Source organism: Mustela nigripes, chromosome 5 (genome assembly GCF_022355385.1).
Source record: "Mustela nigripes isolate SB6536 chromosome 5, MUSNIG.SB6536, whole genome shotgun sequence".
Lineage (NCBI taxonomy): Eukaryota > Metazoa > Chordata > Mammalia > Carnivora > Mustelidae > Mustela > Mustela nigripes.
The window spans coordinates 1711802-1733320 of NC_081561.1; the positions used below are offsets into that span (position 1 = coordinate 1711802).

Consider the following 21519-nt stretch of genomic DNA (forward strand, 5'->3'; position numbering starts at 1 on the left):
CTGAATGCACACCACAAAGCCCACAGTGCTAGCTGATGCTATCTTACAACCAGAGCATAAACAAGTTAGAATGAAGTGGATGGATTCTGTGGCCAGCAGAGTAGAAAAAAAAAAAAAAAAACAGATCACTGAGCTGATATGACTAGCACAACTCTCAAATGCTCCCTATACCAACATCTCCAGTTACATGAGATAATTCAATTAGCGTATTAGTAAGGCTTTCCGTTCCTTGCAGCCTGAACCATCCTAACAGATAACATTCTTGGTTCCCTTTCACTCTAGATTAAAAACTCAACAACCACTTTTGATTTTCAATGGATCTTTCACCTGAAGACCACAAGTAAAATCTCTCCTTCGCTTTTTTAAACCAAATGCTCCCAACCGTGTGTCATCTTTTTATCATGGGTGTTATCCTTCATCCTTTTAATCAAGGTCCAACTCCTCTCGAACCTACTCAGGTCCTCCTCTAGCATTCTCAGTTCCAGATCTGCATGCATGACCAATATCATATGAATAGTTTCCTCCAATCTATCATTTACCTATTCTAATCCTGAAGTCAGACTTCAGTGCCTACACAGGTTATTAAGGTTCATGTGATTCTGTGACTAAAATGAGAACAATCAGCATACCTATAATCATCTGCCACTAAAATAAATTAAAGAAAGTCAGGTGGTTGTTTTTGTGCTGTATTGTAAAATGTCTGCGTCAATGTCATCTGACCATTAACAGAATGGTAGTTATTGCAGGGATGAATACTTACAAAAAGAAGAACCCAGGTATCAAACCTGATCACTATTTGTTAACGCTGTCTCTCTCATTCTGAACATCTGGCACCTAGAGTAAAGAATGTCAATTCAGGCACCCAACTCCTCTTGAAATCCATTAAGAGTCCCAAGATCATTCCTTTGTGCCATTATATCTTCTACTTGGTCTTCCAAGATCTTCCTACAGCTGACTACTCTCAGTCATAAATCTCAGACAAATGTCACCTCAAGAAGGACTTTTCTGAACGACCACCCAACATCCATTTCTCTACTGCACCTCTCTGTTATCATCATGTATTACTGAAGAGGAACAGAATACACCACCCCAAAATATGCCACTTCGACATAAGGATTATGTTGACCCAATTATTTTTAAGAAACAGCAGACACAGGGCACCTGGGTGGCACAGTCACTTATAGCCTCCAACTCTTGGTTTCAGCTTAGGTCTGATCTTAGCATTGTGAAATCGAGCCCCAAACTGGGCTCTGTGCTCAGAGCAAAGTCTGCTCGAGATTCTCTCTCCCTCTACCTATGCCCCACTTCTCTCCTGCTTTCTCTCTCTCTCTCTCAAATAAATAATCTTTAAAAAAAAAAAAAAAAGAAGAAGAAGAAGAAGAGAAAAGAAACAACAAACTCAGGAGAGGCTCTGAAAACTGAGGACATTTAATTTTATAAGGGAAATCTCCATTTGTAGGTATCTCCTTTTCTGTATCAGGAAGAGAAGGATAACCTAAATCACAAGAAACTCTTAGCACCTATTTAAATCTGCATAACAAACTTATCCTTGTTTACTCTGTTTGCCCTGGTGACCTCCCACAATTGGCTCTAGCCCCCACCCCAAAATCTTTTTTTTTTTTTCCCTTTAGTTTTAGATGATAGTTAAGGTGATGGCTGGGGCCATTTCAGGGAGTTACTCAGTACAGAATAGCACTTGTAAATAGTTTGTAGGAGAGAGGAATTGGCTGATCAAAAGAAAATCCCAGGGCCTGGGCCATTCCCAGCCTCCAACAGTGTTGTCACCCCATACTCTTATCTCTTTTGCTTCCTTCTGGGGTTGGTTCTCTTCTCTTGTAAGTGGGCTTCTACCAAGGAGCCAAGGAAGTGACAAGATGGCCACAAGAAGTTCCATGGATGTTTCCTTATGGTTCCTGATCCAGGAGAGAAAAGAGTAAGCCTCTCTTATTATCTTTAAGATATTATCCCAGAAGATTGTAAAGTAACTGAGGTTGAGCCCATGCCTATGCTTGGCCAAGCACAATGGCCAAAAGTTGTGCGATATAGACTGGCATAGGTTGCGTAACCATCCCAATCTGGGAGTGTCATAACTCTGTGACTGCACCAGCACAACAGTGAGTGGAAGCAAGAAGTTCTTAAGGATACAGAGAAGTTGCTACCAAAAGAAGGAAGAAAAGATGCCAGGTAAACCAAAGAAACATATATCTAGAAAAATATCTAGATATAGCAAGCATTTTTTAAATATATTTTTTTCCTATTCTCTGATGCCCTGCTTTCTTTTGAAACTCCCAGTTATTAATGAAAGTGTTAAATTGTATTGTCCTCCGGGCTTATTTTATTCTTCTAATGACTCCATTGTCATAATTTCAAAGAGTAAAGATATGTTTACCTCTCTTTAGAGGATTCATGGGAAGGTTAACAGACTTTCACTAAGTTATTGGAGTTCTCTAAAAAAGACAAGGTAAGTCACAAGTAAATACAATGTAAGTTATCACCGAAAACTAAAAGTGAAACTTAGAATATTTTAAAATCATTTAAATTTTCAAAGCTTAATCATTTTCTTAAAATAGCATTACCGCCCTTAGAAGCAGATTACATGAAGGTAACTTTAATGATGCAAATGCACTTCTCTGCATTATTTGACTAAAATGATTTCTTCCACTCTCAACCACTAAAATTCCACTTTTAACTCAAAGTATGAAAGTAAATTACACTAAGTCATTATATAAGAAAAGGAGATGAAAAATAAAGGAAAAGTGTAAGTAGTATAGCCCAGGAAAAATATTTTTAAGGAGTATTACCTCTACTACACAACACTGATCTTCACTTTGTAGAAATATCTAAAGTCCAGACATCAATCAAATCTTGATCTTGAAACAATTTCCTAGTAAGAAAGGGAAAAGGGATACATTAAAATGAATTCAAGGCACCTGAAATTATGTATTATTCTCACACATGTAAATTATATATTATTCTCACACTACTATGGATTTACGTATAAACCATGATGTTAGAAAATGAAAAGCGAAAAAAACACACACATACACACACACAAATTCTCATCATACTTAACCTGCTATATGCATCTACATTCTTCTCCATTTTGTTAAATCTCTATGCTCATAAAATGCCCACCAATTCAACTACATTCTTTGCAACTGATTTACAAATGGAAAGGACTTCAGGCTCAGATCTTCTCTGAGAGCCCTCCAACTGCAGAAATGTTCATAGGTAGAACCCATGAAACAAGTTTATTAAAGTCCATTGTTTGCTGAGCTCAGCAGGGCCAATTCCCTCAGCCTGAGGCCAACATACACCCTCCATCTACACCACAAAGCAACAAGAGATACTTAAACCTACTTCTCCAGATGGAAAGTGCTCCCTACAACAATCTGTCACTCCCTACTCTCTTTTCTTTGCCCTTACTCTGTCACCAGCACAGATTCCCAAATGCATGCCATCCCCTTATTCAAGAACAGCATACTGTGTAAAAGACCTAATTGTCCCTGCCTCTCCCAGGCTTCTTCCCAAAATCCTGTCTGCCCTGTTGGCCTGTTCAATTCTCCACACCCATTTTGTTTCATGGCATGGGTCCTGGAGGTTTAGTTTACATTTTCCTGTCTTCAAACAGCATTTCCTTCGATAGGGGAAGAAAAAACCTTTAAGTCCCTCCTTTTTTTTTTTTTTTTTCTGGATGAAAAGTTGACAAATGAAAACTCACAGTTTTTCAAATTCTTAGCATTTTAACTCCAGAGACTTGAAGAGTAAATAGGTGAATAACTGACTCATCAAGTAGGTCAGTCTTTTTTAAAGCCAAGAACTAGTCACAGCTGAGTCTCTCATTAGGCTTGGTGCCGGGGAACACTCCACTAGCAACATCATGACCTAGCTAACAACCAACAAAAACCAAACAAAAAGGACATTTGCTTTTTTCCAAAACTATACCTCCAGTTGGAAAAATAAAATTCTGAATCTATCTTAGATCCATGTTGATAGGGAAAGTCATGTGGATCGTTACAATTAAACAGACAGCAAAATTACATGAAAAAACACTTTGGCCACCAACCTGGACATGAAACCTTAGCTGCAAAGAACAGTAATGAAAAGAAGGAAGAAAAAGAACCAGAATAAAGAAAAACCATTTTTTGTGCCAGATCGTTTAAAGACTAAAAATTTATGTGAATGATTTGTTTAAATGGCTATTAAACTGCTAAGGTGTTTATATATGTAAAATATGCATATTGGAGGAAGTCAACTGGTAGCTTCACCCTCCTGGGGGAAAACCCAAAGTTCATTACCAATCTTCGGTCTACCGCAGAGAAGTCTGCAAACCCCAGGGGCTTGGAATTCTAAAAAGGCCATTCAAGCCTCAGGTGGACTCCGCGTTTCTCCATTTCCCTGTCCTTCCGCTTTTCTTTCCTTAAAAAATTTCTTATAGGATTTGCATTTGATGAGGTTCAAGAGGTCACTTCCCCTCTTACCCTCCCCCTCTAGGGCAGGCAGAACGCCTTCCAAGCCGCAGTGGCTCAGACCTGCCGCCCCGCCTGACGTTTTGCGCCTGGTATCCTGCGGCCGCTGTGGGGGACGTTTTAGCACTGGGAGAAGCCAATCCGCCCTTTTTTACTCAGGGTCCCAGAGAGGCCCGGGCCGATCTCAAGCAAAGGCCTGACAGCAGAGGAAGGGCTGTTTATTGTCTGCCTTTTTCCAAGTAGTATTTGGAGATAGGTCGTGGACGGAGACGAACCTGACCAATGATCACACAGGGGAAACGTCGAGGCACTAAAATGAAAATGACCTCTCCGCTTTCCACCCCCAGCTTCTGAACTTGTCGCCCTCTGTGCCCCGCGTTTCCGTTCCATTCTGCCCAGGATGGGCACCCTTCCTCTTTGGGGTCACAGTAGCGCACCGCCACCCTAGGGTGTTAGTACCCCCGCCCGCAAGCAGTCTGACCGCATTGAGCGAACCGAGTGGTGCGGCCGAGGCACGGAGAAGTAGCCCCAAACCAAGCCGGACGCCAGTCACCAGAGCTCGCCAGTTCCCTTCTCGCAGAGCTGGACCCGTCCCAACGCGCATTAGCCCAGGCTGTTCTCAGAAGCCTCTCCCTCTGGGCGCGTAGCTGTTCGGGGGTTGAGCCTTCGGCCCCAGCTTCCCATCAGGGCCTTTCCGTACTTTCTTCCAGCTCCGTTTTTAACTCTAAATTCTTAATCGAATCCCAAAGTAAAACAAAGCCCAAGAGTTTCGTTGAGGCTGGGACAGACGGAGGGGCCCAATTCGCCTTAGGCCCCCCGCACCACCACCAAAAGTCACCCCGGAGAAAACTCTAGGGCTGCGCTGGAGAAAGAGATTCCAGGTCAGAGGAATCGATGCGGTTTCTGGGCCATTGTTGGTGGAGCGCTTCCCACGTGCTGCACGCTGCTCTACAGGCTTGACTTGTATTATTTCGTTTAGTCCTAGCAACTCTGTGGGTCAGCTGTTATTATAATCCCAACTGCAGAATGACAGAATTGGGCGCCTGAGTGGCTCAGATAGTTGGGCTTCTGCCTTGGGCTCAGGTCATGATCCCGGGGTCCTGGGAGGGGACCCAGCTTTGGGCTCACGCCGGGAGCCTGCCTCTCACTTTGCCTCTCTCTCTGTCTCTCACGAATGAATAAATAAAATCTTAAAAAAAGAAAGGAAAGGAAGAGAAAAAGAAAAGAAGGTTAGAAAGAAAAGGAAAGAAATGACAAAACTGAAGTCCGGATCAATAAAGTAACGCTCAAGGTCAGGTTAGCTCGCATGTGCAAGGTGTATGAACGAGGAGATATACGCAAAAATATTAAACGGAATGAAAGCATTTACGACCTCAGTATTTCAAATTGCAGGTTACCTTTTCAGAGTCAGAGCTTTGTGAGCCCAGTGGGGTGGAAAGAATAGGGGTGTCAAGCGGTGGCCCTTTCGTATCCCACACTTCTGTATCTGGCGCGGTTATGTGGACCGCGAGGGTTTTTTCTCTGCCACTCCACCTCCCACAAGACGGTGCAGAGCCTGCGCCTGTCGCAAACGGGAAATGGGGGGAAAACGTGGAAATATCTGCCTAAAACAAGCAAATGCCACTGGTTGCTTCGCTAGCGGCCCATGACCGCGAGGAATCTGCGAGAAGCCCTTGAGCTCCAGCCGCAGCGCGCAGGCAAGTTTTTCTTCCGCGCTTTCACGCTTTTCCCTTGGGATCTCGAAAACCTCTAATGCCAATCAGCTGTAGGTGGCTGGACCCCCAGTGAGTCCCCCTAAGTCCCACATACTCGGGCCCCTGCCCGCGTACCTAACATTATCAGGCCGGAGCTTCCGCACGGCACTCAGGCAAGGGACTCTCTACCCTACTCGAGTGAAGTCCTCTGACAGAACTCAACTACACACGCGCGCGCGCGCGCGCACACACACACACACACACACACACACACACATTCCCCGCGCCCTGGTCACGTGCCTGCTCGGGCCACCAGGCATTGACCCACCGCACTGAGAGGGCACGGGACCAGCCCCGATGCTACGAAAGACATTCCCCCAACGGCCGCGTGATCCAGTCCAAGGGAAAAGTCCCCCTACCCCCGTCCCCGACCCCACCCTGAGTATTTGCCCTTCACTGTGGAGCCACGCAGCGCCACCCACAGCCTAAGCATACCCGGAGGCCTGAGACCCCAGCCCGCAGAGGCGGACTTAAACTTGTAGATTATGGACCCACCATCATTTCCTTATTAGGGGCAAAACCAAACAAGCATTTAAGAGATCGCCCAAGGAAGGAAAGATCCCAAGTACTCATAAAATTTACAGAAGTACCTCAAAACTAAACAGCAATTTTGTTGGATTGGGCCAAAAAATAACAACATAAATGTGTATATGTAAAAATGTTAATACTTATACAATTTTCATTTCATCTCTATAATCACTGCAGGAGGAGAATTATTTTTAAATTTTTATTATTACCTCTTTACCGGAAAAAAAGCAGGAATTGAAGCACAGAGACAGACATCATCAGGAGCAGGTGCAATTGTCAAACAAAATTTGAGGCTACTTAGATCACCACATCACTATTCATCTGCTCAAGGTTGCCCTGAGGGTGAGGGAAATGCTAAGAACAAAGGTAACCTGTATTACTGGGGGAGGGGAAAAATAAGACAAATCAGTAACACATATTTCTGAAATACACAAAAAGTCCTGGTGTGAACTGGGGTTTGGGGATACAACTGGTAGTGCCTCCGGGTCTATCCCCCAGGACCTCTTTTCTCCTCCAGCCTAATCCAAAATCTTCTCACAAGAACTTCCAAATAGTATGAAAAATTATTTCTTGGCTAGCCACTATCTGGGTTAATGATTCAGAAACTACTATATAGTCCACATGGATAAACATACACACATATGCATCGGGATAGATATATTCAATGGTCACATATGCTCTTGCAATAAAATGAATTTTATTTAGTGATCTGATATGCATTTATGAAGACAGTGTGGGGTTAACTCTAGCCACAGAACAAATGACTGAACCCCTTTTCACAGCTTACTGCTAAAACACCCACCCAGCCCCAGTGAGGGTGTGGGAGGAAAAGTTTGGGGAGGGAAAGTTTGTCAACTTCTTGACAGTTCCAGCAGCCAGGAGAAAGCCAAGATATTTGAGACTGGAAGTCAGTTGGGAAGACCGAGTAGCAGGATGGAGAGTCCTATTTGTAGAATACTCCTCCAGAACAATGTCCCAGCCCTATTTCCAACTTCCCCAAGAAGTGTGCTTGTCTGCACCAAAATATAACTTTAGGTATGAGAGAGCTACAACTGGTGGGTGTGTTAAGAAGTAGTAAGTTGCACTTTTAAAACATGACATCTGGATTTGTCCTAAAATATTTGAGCAAGAAATGAAAATAGAAAGAGAAAAGAAAAATGGAGCAAATCGAGCAAAATCTTAATAATTGTTAAATCTAGGTGAGGGGTATTGAAAGGAAGCCTTATTATATATCCTCTCTGCTTTTCTGTACTATGAAATTTTTCATAATAAAATTTTAAAAAGAAAAATAAAAGCTCAACCTTTTCATATAAATGGGTGTGCTTTATTGTATAGAAATTACACTTCAGTAAATCTAATATTTAGAGTTTTTTAAATGAAAGTCAGTTGCAGTGAAGAATGCCATACTTCCTAAAACACAAAAACTCAGTTCTTTTCATGACACAGAGGAAGGCCAATGGTTGACATCTTGTTCTGGAGTTCCAAACCTAGTGCCTTTGGCCTTCTGGAATCCCAGGTCCACTCCTAGTCTACTTATCATCTGCCCTTCCTATTTAGCCTTCCCCAAAAGGCCCTCCAACGTTCCCTTTACCTTACAAACTTTCACCAGCATTTAGAAGCCGCCTGGCTTCTTCTAGTGAAAAGGATGAGAAATAATAAAAAGAAAAAAAAATTATCCCTCTCACTGTAGACCCAGAAGACAACAAGAGGTCTGGGAGCCTCTTCGCGGATGAGAACGCTGAGGCAGAAGAAAGCGCCTTCTCCAAAACACCCGGCTGCAGAGCCGACTGGAACTGACTCCACCAGACGCTCGGTGGTCTGTTTTCCACCAGACCTCAGGAAAGCTCCAGGAGTCTGGATGTGTACATTACAAATGAAGACAGCCCTCTGCCCCTTGCTTACAGAAACCAAAATAACTGAACTGAACCCTGAGTTTCTTCAACATGGCAGAAGCATGTTTGCAACGGAAAGAGCGCGCTTCAATAAAGGAGTATCAAGTTTGTGACTTATTTTCTTCTCTAAATGGTAACGGTGTGAGGGGGTAGCAAAAGCAGAATGTGCCCTAACGTGGCCAACCTAGTACGAGGTAAACGATCATTTTTTAAGTAATCTGGGCTCCGGACCGCGAGGCTGCGGGGACCCCGGACGGCGGCGTCAGGAGCGTCGGACAGGTGAAGCAGAGGGAGCCGCTCGGTTGGAGGCGCGTTGGGCAGTCCCGTCGACCCCGATTCCCGAGAGCCTGGCGCCACCCAGAGGAAACGAAAAGAATCCCTGCTTCTCCGGAGCCGACAACCAAGGAAAAGGGAAGGCGCAGCCCACAACACCGCAAAATCTGAGGATTTTCGGAGGGAGGGAAGGAGACATCATTTGACGAATCCACAGCTTCATGTCCAGCCTTCCCAGTTTAGCCCTTTCCACCAACAAGGACACTATGACCAGATCCCGAAAGCATGTTCTCCTTGAACCCCAAGAGGAGAAACGCTTTCTCCTAAAATGCAACCTACGCCCACGGAAAAGCTTTTAGCGTTGACCTTCAATGCAGAGCAGGGATGTGCGTTTGCCGCGCTGGCCGCGCGACTGCAGGCGCAGGGGAGAGTCAAAGTGGAGGGCGGAGGAGAGGGCGAGGAGGGCCGCCTAAATCATTTGGAGAGATTTTTGGCCGCAGTCCCTGTTTCCGAAAGGTTGCGGGATGGTTTGACGTTGATTATATAGCTGCTTTCTTTTCAAGTGTGCGCCCCTCCCCACCGCAGCCCGCCTGGTGTTCGAGGATTGTGTTTGAAAGGGAGGAAGCATTCTTGAAGTGGTGGGTGATGGATTGTCTAAACCCTTCTGGGACATATTGGGCTGGGGTTTTTGAGGCAGCTCATCAATAAAGACCCCCCTGGAGAGAGGAAGGGGTGGCTGGAGAACAGCCCCCCACCACGCAGCCTGGAAGAACCAGGCCTGGAAAGGAACACTTGAGGCCAAGGGGGAAGGGCATGGGGGAATGTGAAGAGGATAAGGCAGGTGAAGATGTCTCTTTGCCTGGATACCCTCAGCCTAGGGAGCCTTTTATGCTTCACCGCGTGGATGAGACAGGATGATTCATTGGGGGTAGGGAGTGGTGACAGAAAAAGGGCTGGTGGGCTCCTAACACCAGGTTATCAGGGGAGCAGAAAGGGAAGTGGAGGCGCCAAAGCCACCAGCAGACCATCCTGATGCTTTAGGGGCATTCTGCTATAGACTTCCTTCCAAAGCCCCAACGGAAAATCAACCCATTTCTCCCAAATTGGAGAAGGGAGATGGGAAGGAGGAATGGAGAGGATGATGGGACTCAAGCCATCCCTTGGGTTTCACAGACCAAGACAAGGACAGGCCACAGCCTCTAACACTGAAAAGCCCCCTTCTTTCTCATGGGCAGCAGCTTTCAGAGATGTAGGCCCACATACATGGACTCCTCTGGGCTCTTCTCTAAGAGGAGGCTGCCCTGGGGTTGGGAACACCTATGGGAAACCCCTAAGCTCACGCTCCTTGGGAAGACTCGAAATCTCCAAAGCAAGGCCAGCTTGGAAGGACAGCTTTTGGGCCTCGTCTAGGATGGGTGGCCTCAGTTTCCAAAGATCCATGGTCTTGGGGCTTTCCCAGTCTCCTCTTCTGTCCTAGCACTGGTGAGCCCTCACTTCCCCCTCCCGACGGCCTCGCGGGCCTTTGTCCTCTGCCGCCCAGAGCTGCCCTTCTCCTGCTACCAGCAGTCAGGCCGCATCCCAAAACAGGGATCGACTGCCAGACTGGAGGAGGGGCAGAGAGGAGAGTAATGGGGGATGGATGAGAAGGAAGACTCCCAAAACGCAGCTCCTCCAAGGCGGCGTCTGGGCGCCCGAGGTCCCGAGTCGGGCTCTGGGCGCCGAGCACGTTTTATTTATCCCCACAGAGGATGCTGGAGGACAAAAGAAATATTTGGACGTCAGCGCTGATTTATATTTTTGGAAGAGCTACGTTTCCTTTTCTGAAGAGAAGCAAGCGCGCACCATATCCTGAGCTCAGCAGGGAGGACAAGAGGGGAGTTTTGATGCTCCAGGAAGTTCATCCATCGCGGCGCGGCGCGCAGGGCCCGGCGCCCTGCGGAGTTCGCTGCCCACGGAGATATTTATTTATTTGGGGGGCGGGGGAGCGCATGGGGAGAGGAGACGAATCAGACAAGTGAAGAAAACCCAACTACGGCTGGGAACCTCCAGGGTGCCTCCCGGCCCACATACCCCTAGCGGACCAACCTAGTTCCTCCGGGAACATAGTTCCTCTGGGACATATTGGTCCCAGAGTTCGAGGGACGGCCGTCGGTGGGAGTTCGAGGCAAGGCCTTGCGATCTCCCGGCGCGTTCGGCTAATGCGTTCAGCTGCCCTGGACGCGCACCCTCCTAAGTTCAGTGCCAGAGGCTAACCCCTCCTAGGCCAAGGGCGCCTCCCAGGTGGGCCCGGCCCTCCCGCCGGCCCTGCCAGACGCTCAAGAGGCCCAGCCACCTTCCTCCAGAACCCTGGGTAGATAAGCAGAAGCAGTGGGCGAGAGGCCTTCCAAGACCAAGGCATGGGGCTGCAGAGGAGGGGCTGTGCTCCTGAGACACGCCCTGGTCCCTCCGGTTTCTGTCTCTTCAAGGGGGGCTTCCCTCCCAGCAGCACGAATGGATGCAAAATTAACGTGCTGAGTCAAGGCACCAGCAACCACACTTATTTCCGCCTTTTTTCTCCTATGATTGGGTATGTGCGGTAGAAGCTTCTCTAATTTTCCTTCGTTACTGGAAACCCACTCATTCCTGCCCCCTTGGGGAACACACGGACTGTGTCTTTTCCGGCACTGCCCCTTTTCTCTCCTCCTTGCAATCACCAGAGCTGCCTTTTAGGAGAATTGCGATCCCTACCACGGAGCCCCTCTTCTCAAGCCCCACCCATAAAAGCAGCTGGCTGTGGACGATACAAAAGGACGGTCCACCGGAGCCCTCAGGATGCCCGGCCTGGTACCACTAGGCCTGCATCCGGGTCAGGTCCTGTGGGCAGTTGAGCCCTGCTCCAGGGAGCATCCCAAAGTCGCGTCCCCAACTGAAGAGCACCAGGGCCTTGAAATCTGAGAAGGGCAGAAATGGGTAGAGGCGCAGTCTCCACCTGGGGTTCCGGTAGATTGGATTCTTTTCTTCTTCCTCTCCAAGTACCTCAGACCAGGTCAAGCGAGGTACCCAATCATGCCTACCGCCAGGCCCAGGAGAAGGGGGCTATCCGCGATATCTCAAGAAGGTGGCTATAAAAAGAGCCCTGCCCGGGACAGGCGTTTGGGGGGGGGGGGGGGGCGGGGATCTATCCAAATAAACACTTGCAATTGGGTAGCTGGTGTTCAAACACGAAGGTCTGGGGGTTTCTGGACCGAAGAAGAAGAGCAGACGCCGAGAAGGGTGTAAAATCCCCACCGTTACCCCTCCTCGCCAAGTCCCCCTCTCCTCAGCGGCGGATTTTCTATATAAATTAAAGTTTCTAGAGGGGCCTCTGTGGCGCATAGGCTCTAGGTCTTCCTTGGTTTCCTCAAACAATCAGACACTCCCTCGGCCTCAGCACCGGAGCCCATCGTCAGCAACTAGAAAGGCCTCCCAGGAGCTGTAGAATCTTCTACATACGTTAATTTTGTACCAAAACACGGGGTGAATATAGTGGCCAGTTCCAGACTGATTTGGGAAGAGACTTTGCGCCAGCCAGGCTGGCGGAAGAAGGGAGGGGTAACCAGAGCGAGAAGTGCCTCGAGGAGGAGAGGTCTCGGATGGCGGTAAACAGTTGTCGGTGCGGATGCGTCTCTCCGGTGGGTAACTGGTTTAGTCTAAGCCATTTCATGTAAAACCCACGAAGCAGGGAAGTATGCTAAGAACATAAGATTTAAACCGCAATAATGAAGAGATTTCCTAGAATAAAACGCCGATTACAAAACAAATCGGAGAAACCGAAGCTTCCCGAGGTTTACATTCCCCTGCGCTGGAGCAGGGGCGGGGCCTTGAGGTTTGGAGCGGGAAAAGAACCCGCAGCCCAGACGGAGACAGTCAACCAAAGAGGGACAGAGCACCAGGGACGGACAGAGGACGGTTGCACCCGACGCTGTGTATTTCTGGTTAATAAGCGAGGAGCAGCCTGGCCTCATCTATATTTATTTTAACGAACCATACCTTTCCTTCCAGTAAGAAAAAATAAATCAAGATTTGTGTTGTTTATAAGGCAATGAAAGTCAGTCGGGAAGAGCTCACCACCTTAAGAAAGGGCTTCCGAGAGAGGGAACCATCCTAAGCAAGGCTATGTATCAGAGACAACTTTCCTTTTAAACTGTCTTTTCTAAATAGAAATTCAGATATTATTGCCAGGGATAAAGAATTTGACATGCATTCTTACCCAGGAGATCTGTATAAATAAGTAATTAAAACAAAGTTGAGAGGTTTTGATGCAAGGTACTGGAAACAGCCCTAGACTGGGATCCCAGGCCCCCCAGTACAGGCCAGCTGTGTCACTTTGTCACATCAGATGCAGCAGGTCATCTGATGTCTCTGAGTCCCTGCTTCCTTATGGCTAAAGGGGAGATAACTGTATTTAGATAAGAATATAAGAGTGGAAAGCCTTGTACTTGTGAAATCTATCAGGAACAAAATCGGACGTTTTGTATTTCTAGAACAAACTTTAGGTCTAGGGGAATTTCCATGGCAAAAATGGGGTCTGCAAGGAAGAATTTTAGAGAAGAGCCTCTTCCTGCTCGGATAACTAAGGTCATTAACCTCCATATTTTTGTGGAGTGCAGGGTAGTATTTAGACCCCTGGAGAGAGAGAAAAGCTTCAAGTCCACAGAAGCTGTTCCAGGCTGGGACTGTAATTCCAATGCTGATGGCCTTTTCAGGACTGTCTAGCCTCCTGGAACACTCAGCAAACTCTAGGTGGTATTTCTCTCAAGTCTGAAGAGTTTAGGTAAATGAATACCGTGGTCACTTGGATTGGATAGGGAATGGAGCCTCTAAAACTCCCTGGTATTTTAACCTGCTTAAATTTGAGGGTTGGTGCTTTTTATTCTTCAGTTGCTGGGTCCTAAAACCTTGTAGGGCCTGAAATCCAATATACATTGAATTCCTAGTGTGGACAGAGAGGGTTCAGTTACATTTACTTGCTTGCTGAATTTCCCCAAATTCCATTGTCTATCATCCCCTCCTTCAAATGAGATGATTGCCTTCGTTTTCCTTATTCTTCCACCTGGGCCAATTCTATTCCCACTAAACACACACACACACACACACAGAGAGAGAGAGAGAGAGAAGGCTATGTCAGTGGGGCTCCTTTGAGTTATTATCTGTCCTCCTGACACCAGCTTCTATTGCATTTAATTATTTTTCAGACACTCAAAGCACTGACTTATGCACCTACTGTATATACTTCTATATTTAGTTACTTACATTTAAATAGTCCCATGTAAAATGACAAAGAGGGGTTAGAGGGGAAAAACCTGAAATAAATGGGGACCCATCTCTAAAATATGCTCCCATGTCGTTCAGAAAGAAATTCTTAGAAGTAGAAGCAACTGCAACACCCACCCACCCCCCAACTCAATCAAAACATCCCATCCGGAAAAGACTGACTTGTTTCTTTTTTCTATTGGAAATGAGCGGTAAACTGAGTTCATTTTAGCCGTGTTTTCTTAGCTGACTCTCGGCTACAATCAAGCCATTTTCGGACACATTCCCATGTAGGTACCAGGGGTGCTCTGGAGGAAGCTGTCGACGCCTGTTCAGCTAATTTAGGTTTTCTTTGTCTAATTACTGTGGAGCTTAGGGAAAAGGAGCCCGGCTCAGGGCAGTAAACTGACACTCGGTCTCTGTGTGTGGTATCCAGGCAGGGTTTGATGGAAAAAGCCTGCTTCCACTCAACTTCAGGTCACTGTCTGGGGCCAGCCCCAGCCCAGCCCCCAGCTTCCCCCTTCCCACCCCTCCCTCTCCGCTGCTTCTACAGCTCCACCAGCATGCTTAGCCAAGAGCAGATACTCTTTTTGGTATCTCCAGGGGCACAGATAGCTAGTGCCATTCCTCCCAAAATCTGCTTCGGTTCTGATCCAAGGTTCTTTGCAGCTGGCCTTTCTCTAGATCCCTGACCGATCTCAGATTCTCTTATCCTACCCCCCTTGCCAGGCTCTCCAGCACACATACATGCACCTCAATCCCTTCAGAGTAGACAGAGAGGTGTGTCCAGCCCAGCCTCCCATTTGGTCCTCTGGTCTACAGCACCTCCCCTTCTGGGCCTCCTGCATCAGCCCTTGTGTGGCCCAGCCAGCTCCCAGGCCTCAGGCTCTCCTCCTCCCACTTCCAGCCCCTGTCCCTGGTCAGACTACATTTCCTTGCACGTGTAATCCAATAACTAACTGTCGGGTCTCCTTGGAAGTGATTCCTCCCGAGGGCACATCCTCTCTCCCAGCCTCACTCTTACTTAGAGAGGAATTAGCTACACTGTGTTGGAGTGTTCTCCTACATAAGGCAGCTTGGAGATGGCACAGCATTTTTGGTGGACAACATGAGACTGAGGAGGTAAATTTAGTGAGAGTTACACAGCCCTTCAGGCCTGAATATAAATACAGCTATCTCACTTCTCTCGCCCAGTGTCAGCCTTCTTTCTGCATTTCTTTTCCTTCCTTCCTCCTTCCTTCCTTTCTTCTTTTTTTTCCAAAACATCAAGTGGAAAACTGAAAGGAAGTGGAAACCAACGCAAACATGAATCCTATTCTAAACCTGGGTTGAATTTACTCTATCTATACCCATCTTCTCAAAGTTCCAAACCTGTTCAGGATCCTCTGGCGGCACGAGACGGGGGCTGGGGGCGGGGGGCAGGGGGCAGGGAGAAGGGTGCTTTGCAGCGCCTCGGCTTCTTGCCCTCTACTAGCAACTGTTGCGGATCTTCCAGGCCCTGTCAGAAAGAGAGAGGATTGGCACTTTACCTTTGGGCGTTTGGCACCCTGGCGTGTGGCTGAGGGCTGTAATGTCTAAATGATGTTGACAGATGGTGTCAGTGCGGGCACGGGGGAAGGCAGCTAAGGAGGCTCCCGGCGACGGCGGCAGCCCCAGCACCAGCGGCAGCACCACTCGGCCCAGGAGGAGCCAGGAGGAGGAGGAGAACGGAGACGGGGTGGGAGACGGAGACGGGGTGGGGGTGGATTGAGGGGACAGGGGGTAGGAGGAAGAGAGGGAGAAGGAGGAGGATAGCGGAGAGAAGAATGGGTGGGTCCTCTCCGAAGGGGGTGGCTGTTTTCTGGGATGGGAGGCAGGGGTGCTGTAAGGGGAGCGAGAAAGAAAAGCTTATAAAGTTATATCGGTGGTCGAGTTTTGCTGGAAATGGGAGTCAGCCTAGCAAAATGTGATTCTGTGGTCCCTCCGTTTGAAAGAGGGTGGGTAGGTGAGAGGGAAAGTGGTCGAGAGAAATTAAAAGGCCAAGGAAACCCGTGGAGAGAGAGGAGCGAGATAAGAGACGGAGCCTGCCGCCAGGTTGGGAGGGGGGAGGAGTGAGCACTGAGGCCAAGCGCGCCCTCCCCAAGACCGCGCGGAGCGTGGAGGGGGCAGGGCGGGGTGGGGGTGGGGGGAGGGAGCGAGGGAGGGAGGGAGGGCGGCCGGGGGAGGGCGCGGGAGGGAGGAAGTCTGAGAGACAGAGCGAGGAGCGCTCCTGAAGGGAGACGTCGGGCTCGTCCCCGGGGTCCCTGCCGTGGTCCCAGCTCGCGGGCGCAGCTGCCCGGCACGCAGCCTCTTTGGTTCTACGGGCCCGTAGGCCATTGCGCAAGACAGGGGCCAGAGGCTCAGGGGAGGGATGCGCCGGGCGTTGCCTCCGGCCCGCTGCCGCCGCCGCCGCCGCCAGAAGCCCCAGCGGAGCTGAGGGAGGCGACGCCGAAGCGCTGGCTCGGAGTGGCCACCGCTGCAGCCCGGGCGGCCGAATAGGGCGCTCGCCCGGCTTCTGGGCCGACCCCGTTCCGGCGCCTCCGTTCCCGGCCGGGGGCCCGCCCCTGCGGCCAGGCCTCGCTCCCCGGTCCCAGATGACCACCGAGGGCGGGCCGCCGCCGCCCCCGCCGCGCCCGCCGCCGGCCCCGCTCCGCCGCGCGTGCAGCCCGGCCCCTGGCGCACTCCAGGCCGCCTTGATGAGCCCGCCGCCCGCCGCCGCCGCCCTGGAGACCACCTCGTCGTCCTCATCGTCTTCCTCAGCCTCCTGTGCCTCCTCCTCTTCCTCCTCCAACTCGGCCAGCGCCTCCTCTGCCGCCTGCAAGAGCGCGGGTGGCGGCGGCGGCGGCGCGGGCGCCGGGAGTGGGGGCGCCAAGAAGGCGAGCTCGGGGCTGCGGCGGCCAGAGAAGCCTCCTTACTCGTACATCGCGCTCATCGTCATGGCCATACAGAGCTCGCCCAGCAAGCGCCTGACGCTCAGCGAGATCTACCAGTTCCTGCAGGCGCGCTTCCCCTTCTTCCGCGGCGCCTACCAGGGCTGGAAGAACTCCGTGCGCCACAACCTCTCGCTCAACGAGTGTTTCATCAAGCTGCCCAAGGGCCTCGGGAGACCCGGCAAGGGTCACTACTGGACCATCGACCCGGCCAGTGAGTTCATGTTCGAGGAGGGCTCGTTCCGCCGCCGGCCCCGCGGCTTCAGGCGGAAATGCCAGGCGCTCAAGCCCATGTACCACCGCGTAGTGAGTGGCTTGGGCTTCGGGGCCTCGCTGCTGCCACAGGGCTTCGACTTCCAGGCGCCCCCATCGGCGCCTCTCGGGTGCCACGGGCAGGGCGGCTACGGAGGCCTCGACATGATGCCTGCGGGCTACGACGCCAGCACAGGCGCCCCGGGCCACGCGCATCCGCACCACCATCATCATCACCACGTCCCGCACATGTCGCCCAACCCCGGATCCACCTACATGGCCAGTTGTCCCGTGCCCGCCGGGCCTGGGGGTGTCGGAGCTGCTGGGGGCGGCGGCGGAGGGGATTACGGCCCGGACAGCAGCAGCAGCCCAGTGCCCTCATCCCCAGCCGTGGCGAGCGCCATCGAGTGCCACTCTCCCTACACGAGCCCCGCGGCGCACTGGAGCTCGCCCGGCGCCTCGCCTTACCTCAAGCAGCCGCCCTCCCTGACGCCAAGCAGCAACCCCGCAGCCTCGGCAGGCCTGCATTCGAGCATGTCCTCCTATTCGCTGGAGCAGAGCTACCTGCACCAGAACGCCCGGGAGGACCTCTCAGGTAACGCAGTGCGCGCCTCTAGGTTTCCAGGCTCCACGGCTACTGCAACTTCCACAGGGTCGCCGCAGCCAGGGAGTCTGAAGGCACTGGGAGGAGTGGGTGGGTGCTGGGAGAAGAGGGAACCTTATTCATGGAGGGGAGAGGATTGAGGTCATACTGCCCTCTCTCATACCCTTGGCCAAGAGCTGGGCCTCCAGAATTTGCACTGCCAGGAGGATGGTGCGACTGACTTCCTGGGGTCCCAGGGTGTCCCTATGGACGGCAGGTCTCAAATCTCAGGCCCAACTTAGTTTAGAGAGAAGGCATGTGGTCTTTGGGGAGCCTGGCCAAGGAGCTGTGTCTGCTTCCGTGTGTGTGTGTGTGTGTGTGTGTATGCACGTGCACTGGCACACGCAGGTGTGTTTAGTTTGTTTGCTGTTGCTTTCCTCCCAAAGTAGACGTCAGAAAGGGACATGTTTTGTATGCTGAGGGTGTGGGTGAGGAGGGGTTGCAACTGGGCCAGAATTGAGGGGAGGGGAAATGAGGGAGGGTCAGGGAAGAAGGCAGAGGGGGGATCCAGGATTGTTCATAGGAGGGAGGTGTTACTAATAGAGAGGGGCACCAGCCTGTGAGGAGTCCCTTGCTTCCCAACACAGTGGACCTACATTGATGACATGAGTCTGTCCTAGGCCAGGAGGACCTGAGGCCCACGTTGTGATTCCCCTGAGAAATGCTTGCCTCTTGGACTTCAGTTGTGTTGCTGGTGTAAATTTTGTTGGTTGAAGATTATGAAAATTTATTGACTTGCCGAAGGCGATGAAAGGTGGGAGGGAACAGATGGGGTGGAGGAGGGAATTTGAATATTTAACCAGGTTTCTCGGTCAGTGGAGATAAATTCTGTCATATTAACCTCTCTGAAGCACCCACAGGCTTAAAATCAGGCTGATCTGTCTATCTAATGGTGTTTTAGTTCACATCCACCTTTCACCCCAATTAGAAAAAGCCTCAGAGGATGATGCACACGATATATGTTCGGGAATCAGCCTGTGACATGAACTGCAGGGGAGACGGGAAGCCCAGAAATGGGCAAAAGATGTTGGTTCCCTGGACGGTGAAATTTCCCAAATAGGCCTTTTAAATGCGGGTCTCAGAGGTTAACTAAACAAAGACAGTCTCGGCAGGACCACACGGGAGAGGATTTTAGCCTGACTTAACCCACTGAGAGCAGAGTCTTGTTCAATTTTTATGGGAATTTCAACAAGTAACCAATACAGACGACCTTTCCCTCTTCATTTTTTTTTTTTTAATCCCCTGGGACTGGCTGTCAATCACCGCTCACCCCAGGCGGCGCGCACTCCCCCACTCTCCTGCCCACCACTCCTCTCCCCGCTCAGCCCGCTGCCCTCCTAGTGTTCCCCATTCCCCTTCTCCAAGCAGGGTCTACTCAGTTTGAACCCAGACTTCGAGGTTTTCCAGCTGCCCTGAAACTGTACCCAAAAATTTAAAAACAAAAGAACTCGCAAGAAAGAAAGAGACTTATGATTGTTCTTTGAGGCCGCCCTCGCCCTACCCAACACACCCAAGCTCACACACAGGTCTCAGAAATTCGGGACCCGGAAACACAAACTTGGAAAACTAAAACGGCAGAGCGGGAGCAGGCCGGCCTCCCGCAGCGGCCTTGCCCGGCAGCCTCGTACGACCTATGGGCAGAGCCTGGGAATCCTGGGGAGGCCGTCATTGGTGCCAAGGCCCGACCAGGACGCTCTGCCCCTTCTTCCCTCGTCCTCTGGCTCCCGTCCCTCTCTTTCCCCGTCCTAGTTGGCATCCCCCAGGCGGAGGAGAAGTAGGGGCTCAGTAGGAGCAGGCTGGGTGAGCGGGCCCAGCGGAGCGTGTTAAGAGTGCGCTGCTGGTGGACCGCGGCCCAACGAGGGACTATGGCCCAGCGAGGAGCTGGGAGGCGGAGCAGACCGAGGGGCTGGTAGTCCAAGAAGTTTCCCCGCAGCATACAAGCACGCACACACGCACACAACACACCCCCGCGGGCAGCGGAGTCCAGCTTGGGATGGGGCGTCCAAGGTCCGCGTGCTTAGGGAGGCCCCGCACCCGTCATTTATTACAGTGAGTCTTTCAAGAAGGAGCAGGGGCTTTTATCTCTCTCTGGTCACATCAAAGAGCTGGCGGCGGCCTTCAGTGGTCGTAACCCAGAGCTCTAGCTCTGGGTCCTGCCTGAGCCCGCTATTTTGAGCTCATAGAACTGGCACTGAAAAGTGCTGTAACGCGACGGGCGAAGGCACCTGTATGCAGAGCAACAAGCACACACCGGGGCCGCGTGGACGTGTTGCTGCCTTCTGCAATCAATGCGGCGCGCCGTTGGCGACAGTAGGTGCTACAAGGCAACAAACGTGGCTCAAGTCAGCGACGGCTCGCAGCCCTGGGATGCTGCCAGGCCAAGGCGGTGGGAGCTGGGCGCGAGCGCCGCGGGCGGGCGAGTACGGTTTTCACGCACTCAAAATTCGAATCTGGCCTGACCCCCAACATGCAATTTATGGTCCCATAAGGCGCGGGTACCCAGAAAATACGCAGGCGAAGAGGCCTTACCCAGCTCAGCGCGGAAAGAGACTCTGTCCGGGAGAAGACCCGGCCGCGGCGCGCTCCGGACGCCACCGGCCAGTTGCGCCCCGGGGCCGGGAGGCGCTGAGAAAGCAAAAGCAAAAGTCGGCAGCGGGTTGCGGCCGGGCTCTGGGCCTCCTCAGAGCAGCGGCCGGAGAGGAGAGGAGAGGAGAGGAGAGGAGAGGAGAGGAGAGGAGAGGGAGCCTTCTCCGCCCTCTGCCATCCTGGAGTTCTCTAAGGGGCTCCCCGCGCTGCCTGACACCTCGACGTGCAGAAGGGTCTGCAGCTGAGCGTTTATCGAAGAGCATTATCTGCTCCCTGGAGAAAGGCTTCTCTAAGGGAAGCCTGAGACTTTACTAACTTAGGACGACCTGTACTTTCTTTCCAGGCCCTTTGTCTTGCAAAGGAATTGTTTTCTCTCATCTCTTTTTGTTGTGACCTGCTATTCTGACTGGGCCAGTTAATTGAGAAACAGGCAGGAGGCTCAGAAGAAGTGAGAGCGACAGCGGTGGTGTTTCTGTGAAGGGGGCTTGGCCTCTGCAGCCAGGCCCTGGCATCAAGGGCCAGGAGACCGGCGCTTAGGGAACCCTACAGAGAGTGTGGGTCAAACAGTCCCCTCGCGGTTGCACCCTCCGCGATTAAAGCGTTCCTGAGGGTCCGGGAATAAAAGGGGAATTCAGGCGCTCTAGAACCCGGTTTAGAGGAGGATCCTGCTCTTGTGTGCGGGCACGTCAAAACAAAACATAGTGATTTCACAGACCTCCTATGACCCAGTTTGAAACTTTGAGAAACTTCTAGAGGTGGGTTTGCTCTACCCGTTTTCTAACGAACAAAAGGCACATCAACCCCTTTCTTACCCTGAGTCAAAATAAGGCGTGAGTTAAATTTAAATTTAAAAAGTAATATGCCTCATCGTAAAAAAAAAAAAAAAAAAAAAAAAAAAAAAAA

At 50.7% G+C, this 21519-nt stretch overlaps 1 protein-coding gene and 1 long non-coding RNA gene across 2 annotated transcripts in view; one reads left to right on the forward strand and one right to left on the reverse strand.

Annotated features, from left to right (window-relative positions):
* Positions 1-1412: 1412 nt before the first annotated feature.
* Positions 1413-16312, reverse strand: LOC132017554 (uncharacterized). Its single transcript, XR_009404327.1, has 3 exons — positions 15717-16312; positions 2802-2884; positions 1413-1913 (listed from the first exon to the last, which is right to left on the reverse strand). It is a non-coding gene; the product is annotated as an uncharacterized LOC132017554 (long non-coding RNA).
* A 483-nt stretch (positions 16313-16795) lies between these two features.
* FOXF2 (forkhead box F2) overlaps positions 16796-21519 on the forward strand; it is a 5853-nt gene continuing 1129 nt past the window's right edge. The window contains exon 1 of the mRNA XM_059399331.1: positions 16796-17982. Within this exon, the coding sequence (XP_059255314.1) occupies positions 16800-17982 (1183 nt within the window). The 5' untranslated portion in view covers positions 16796-16799. The remainder of the gene's footprint in view (positions 17983-21519) is intronic.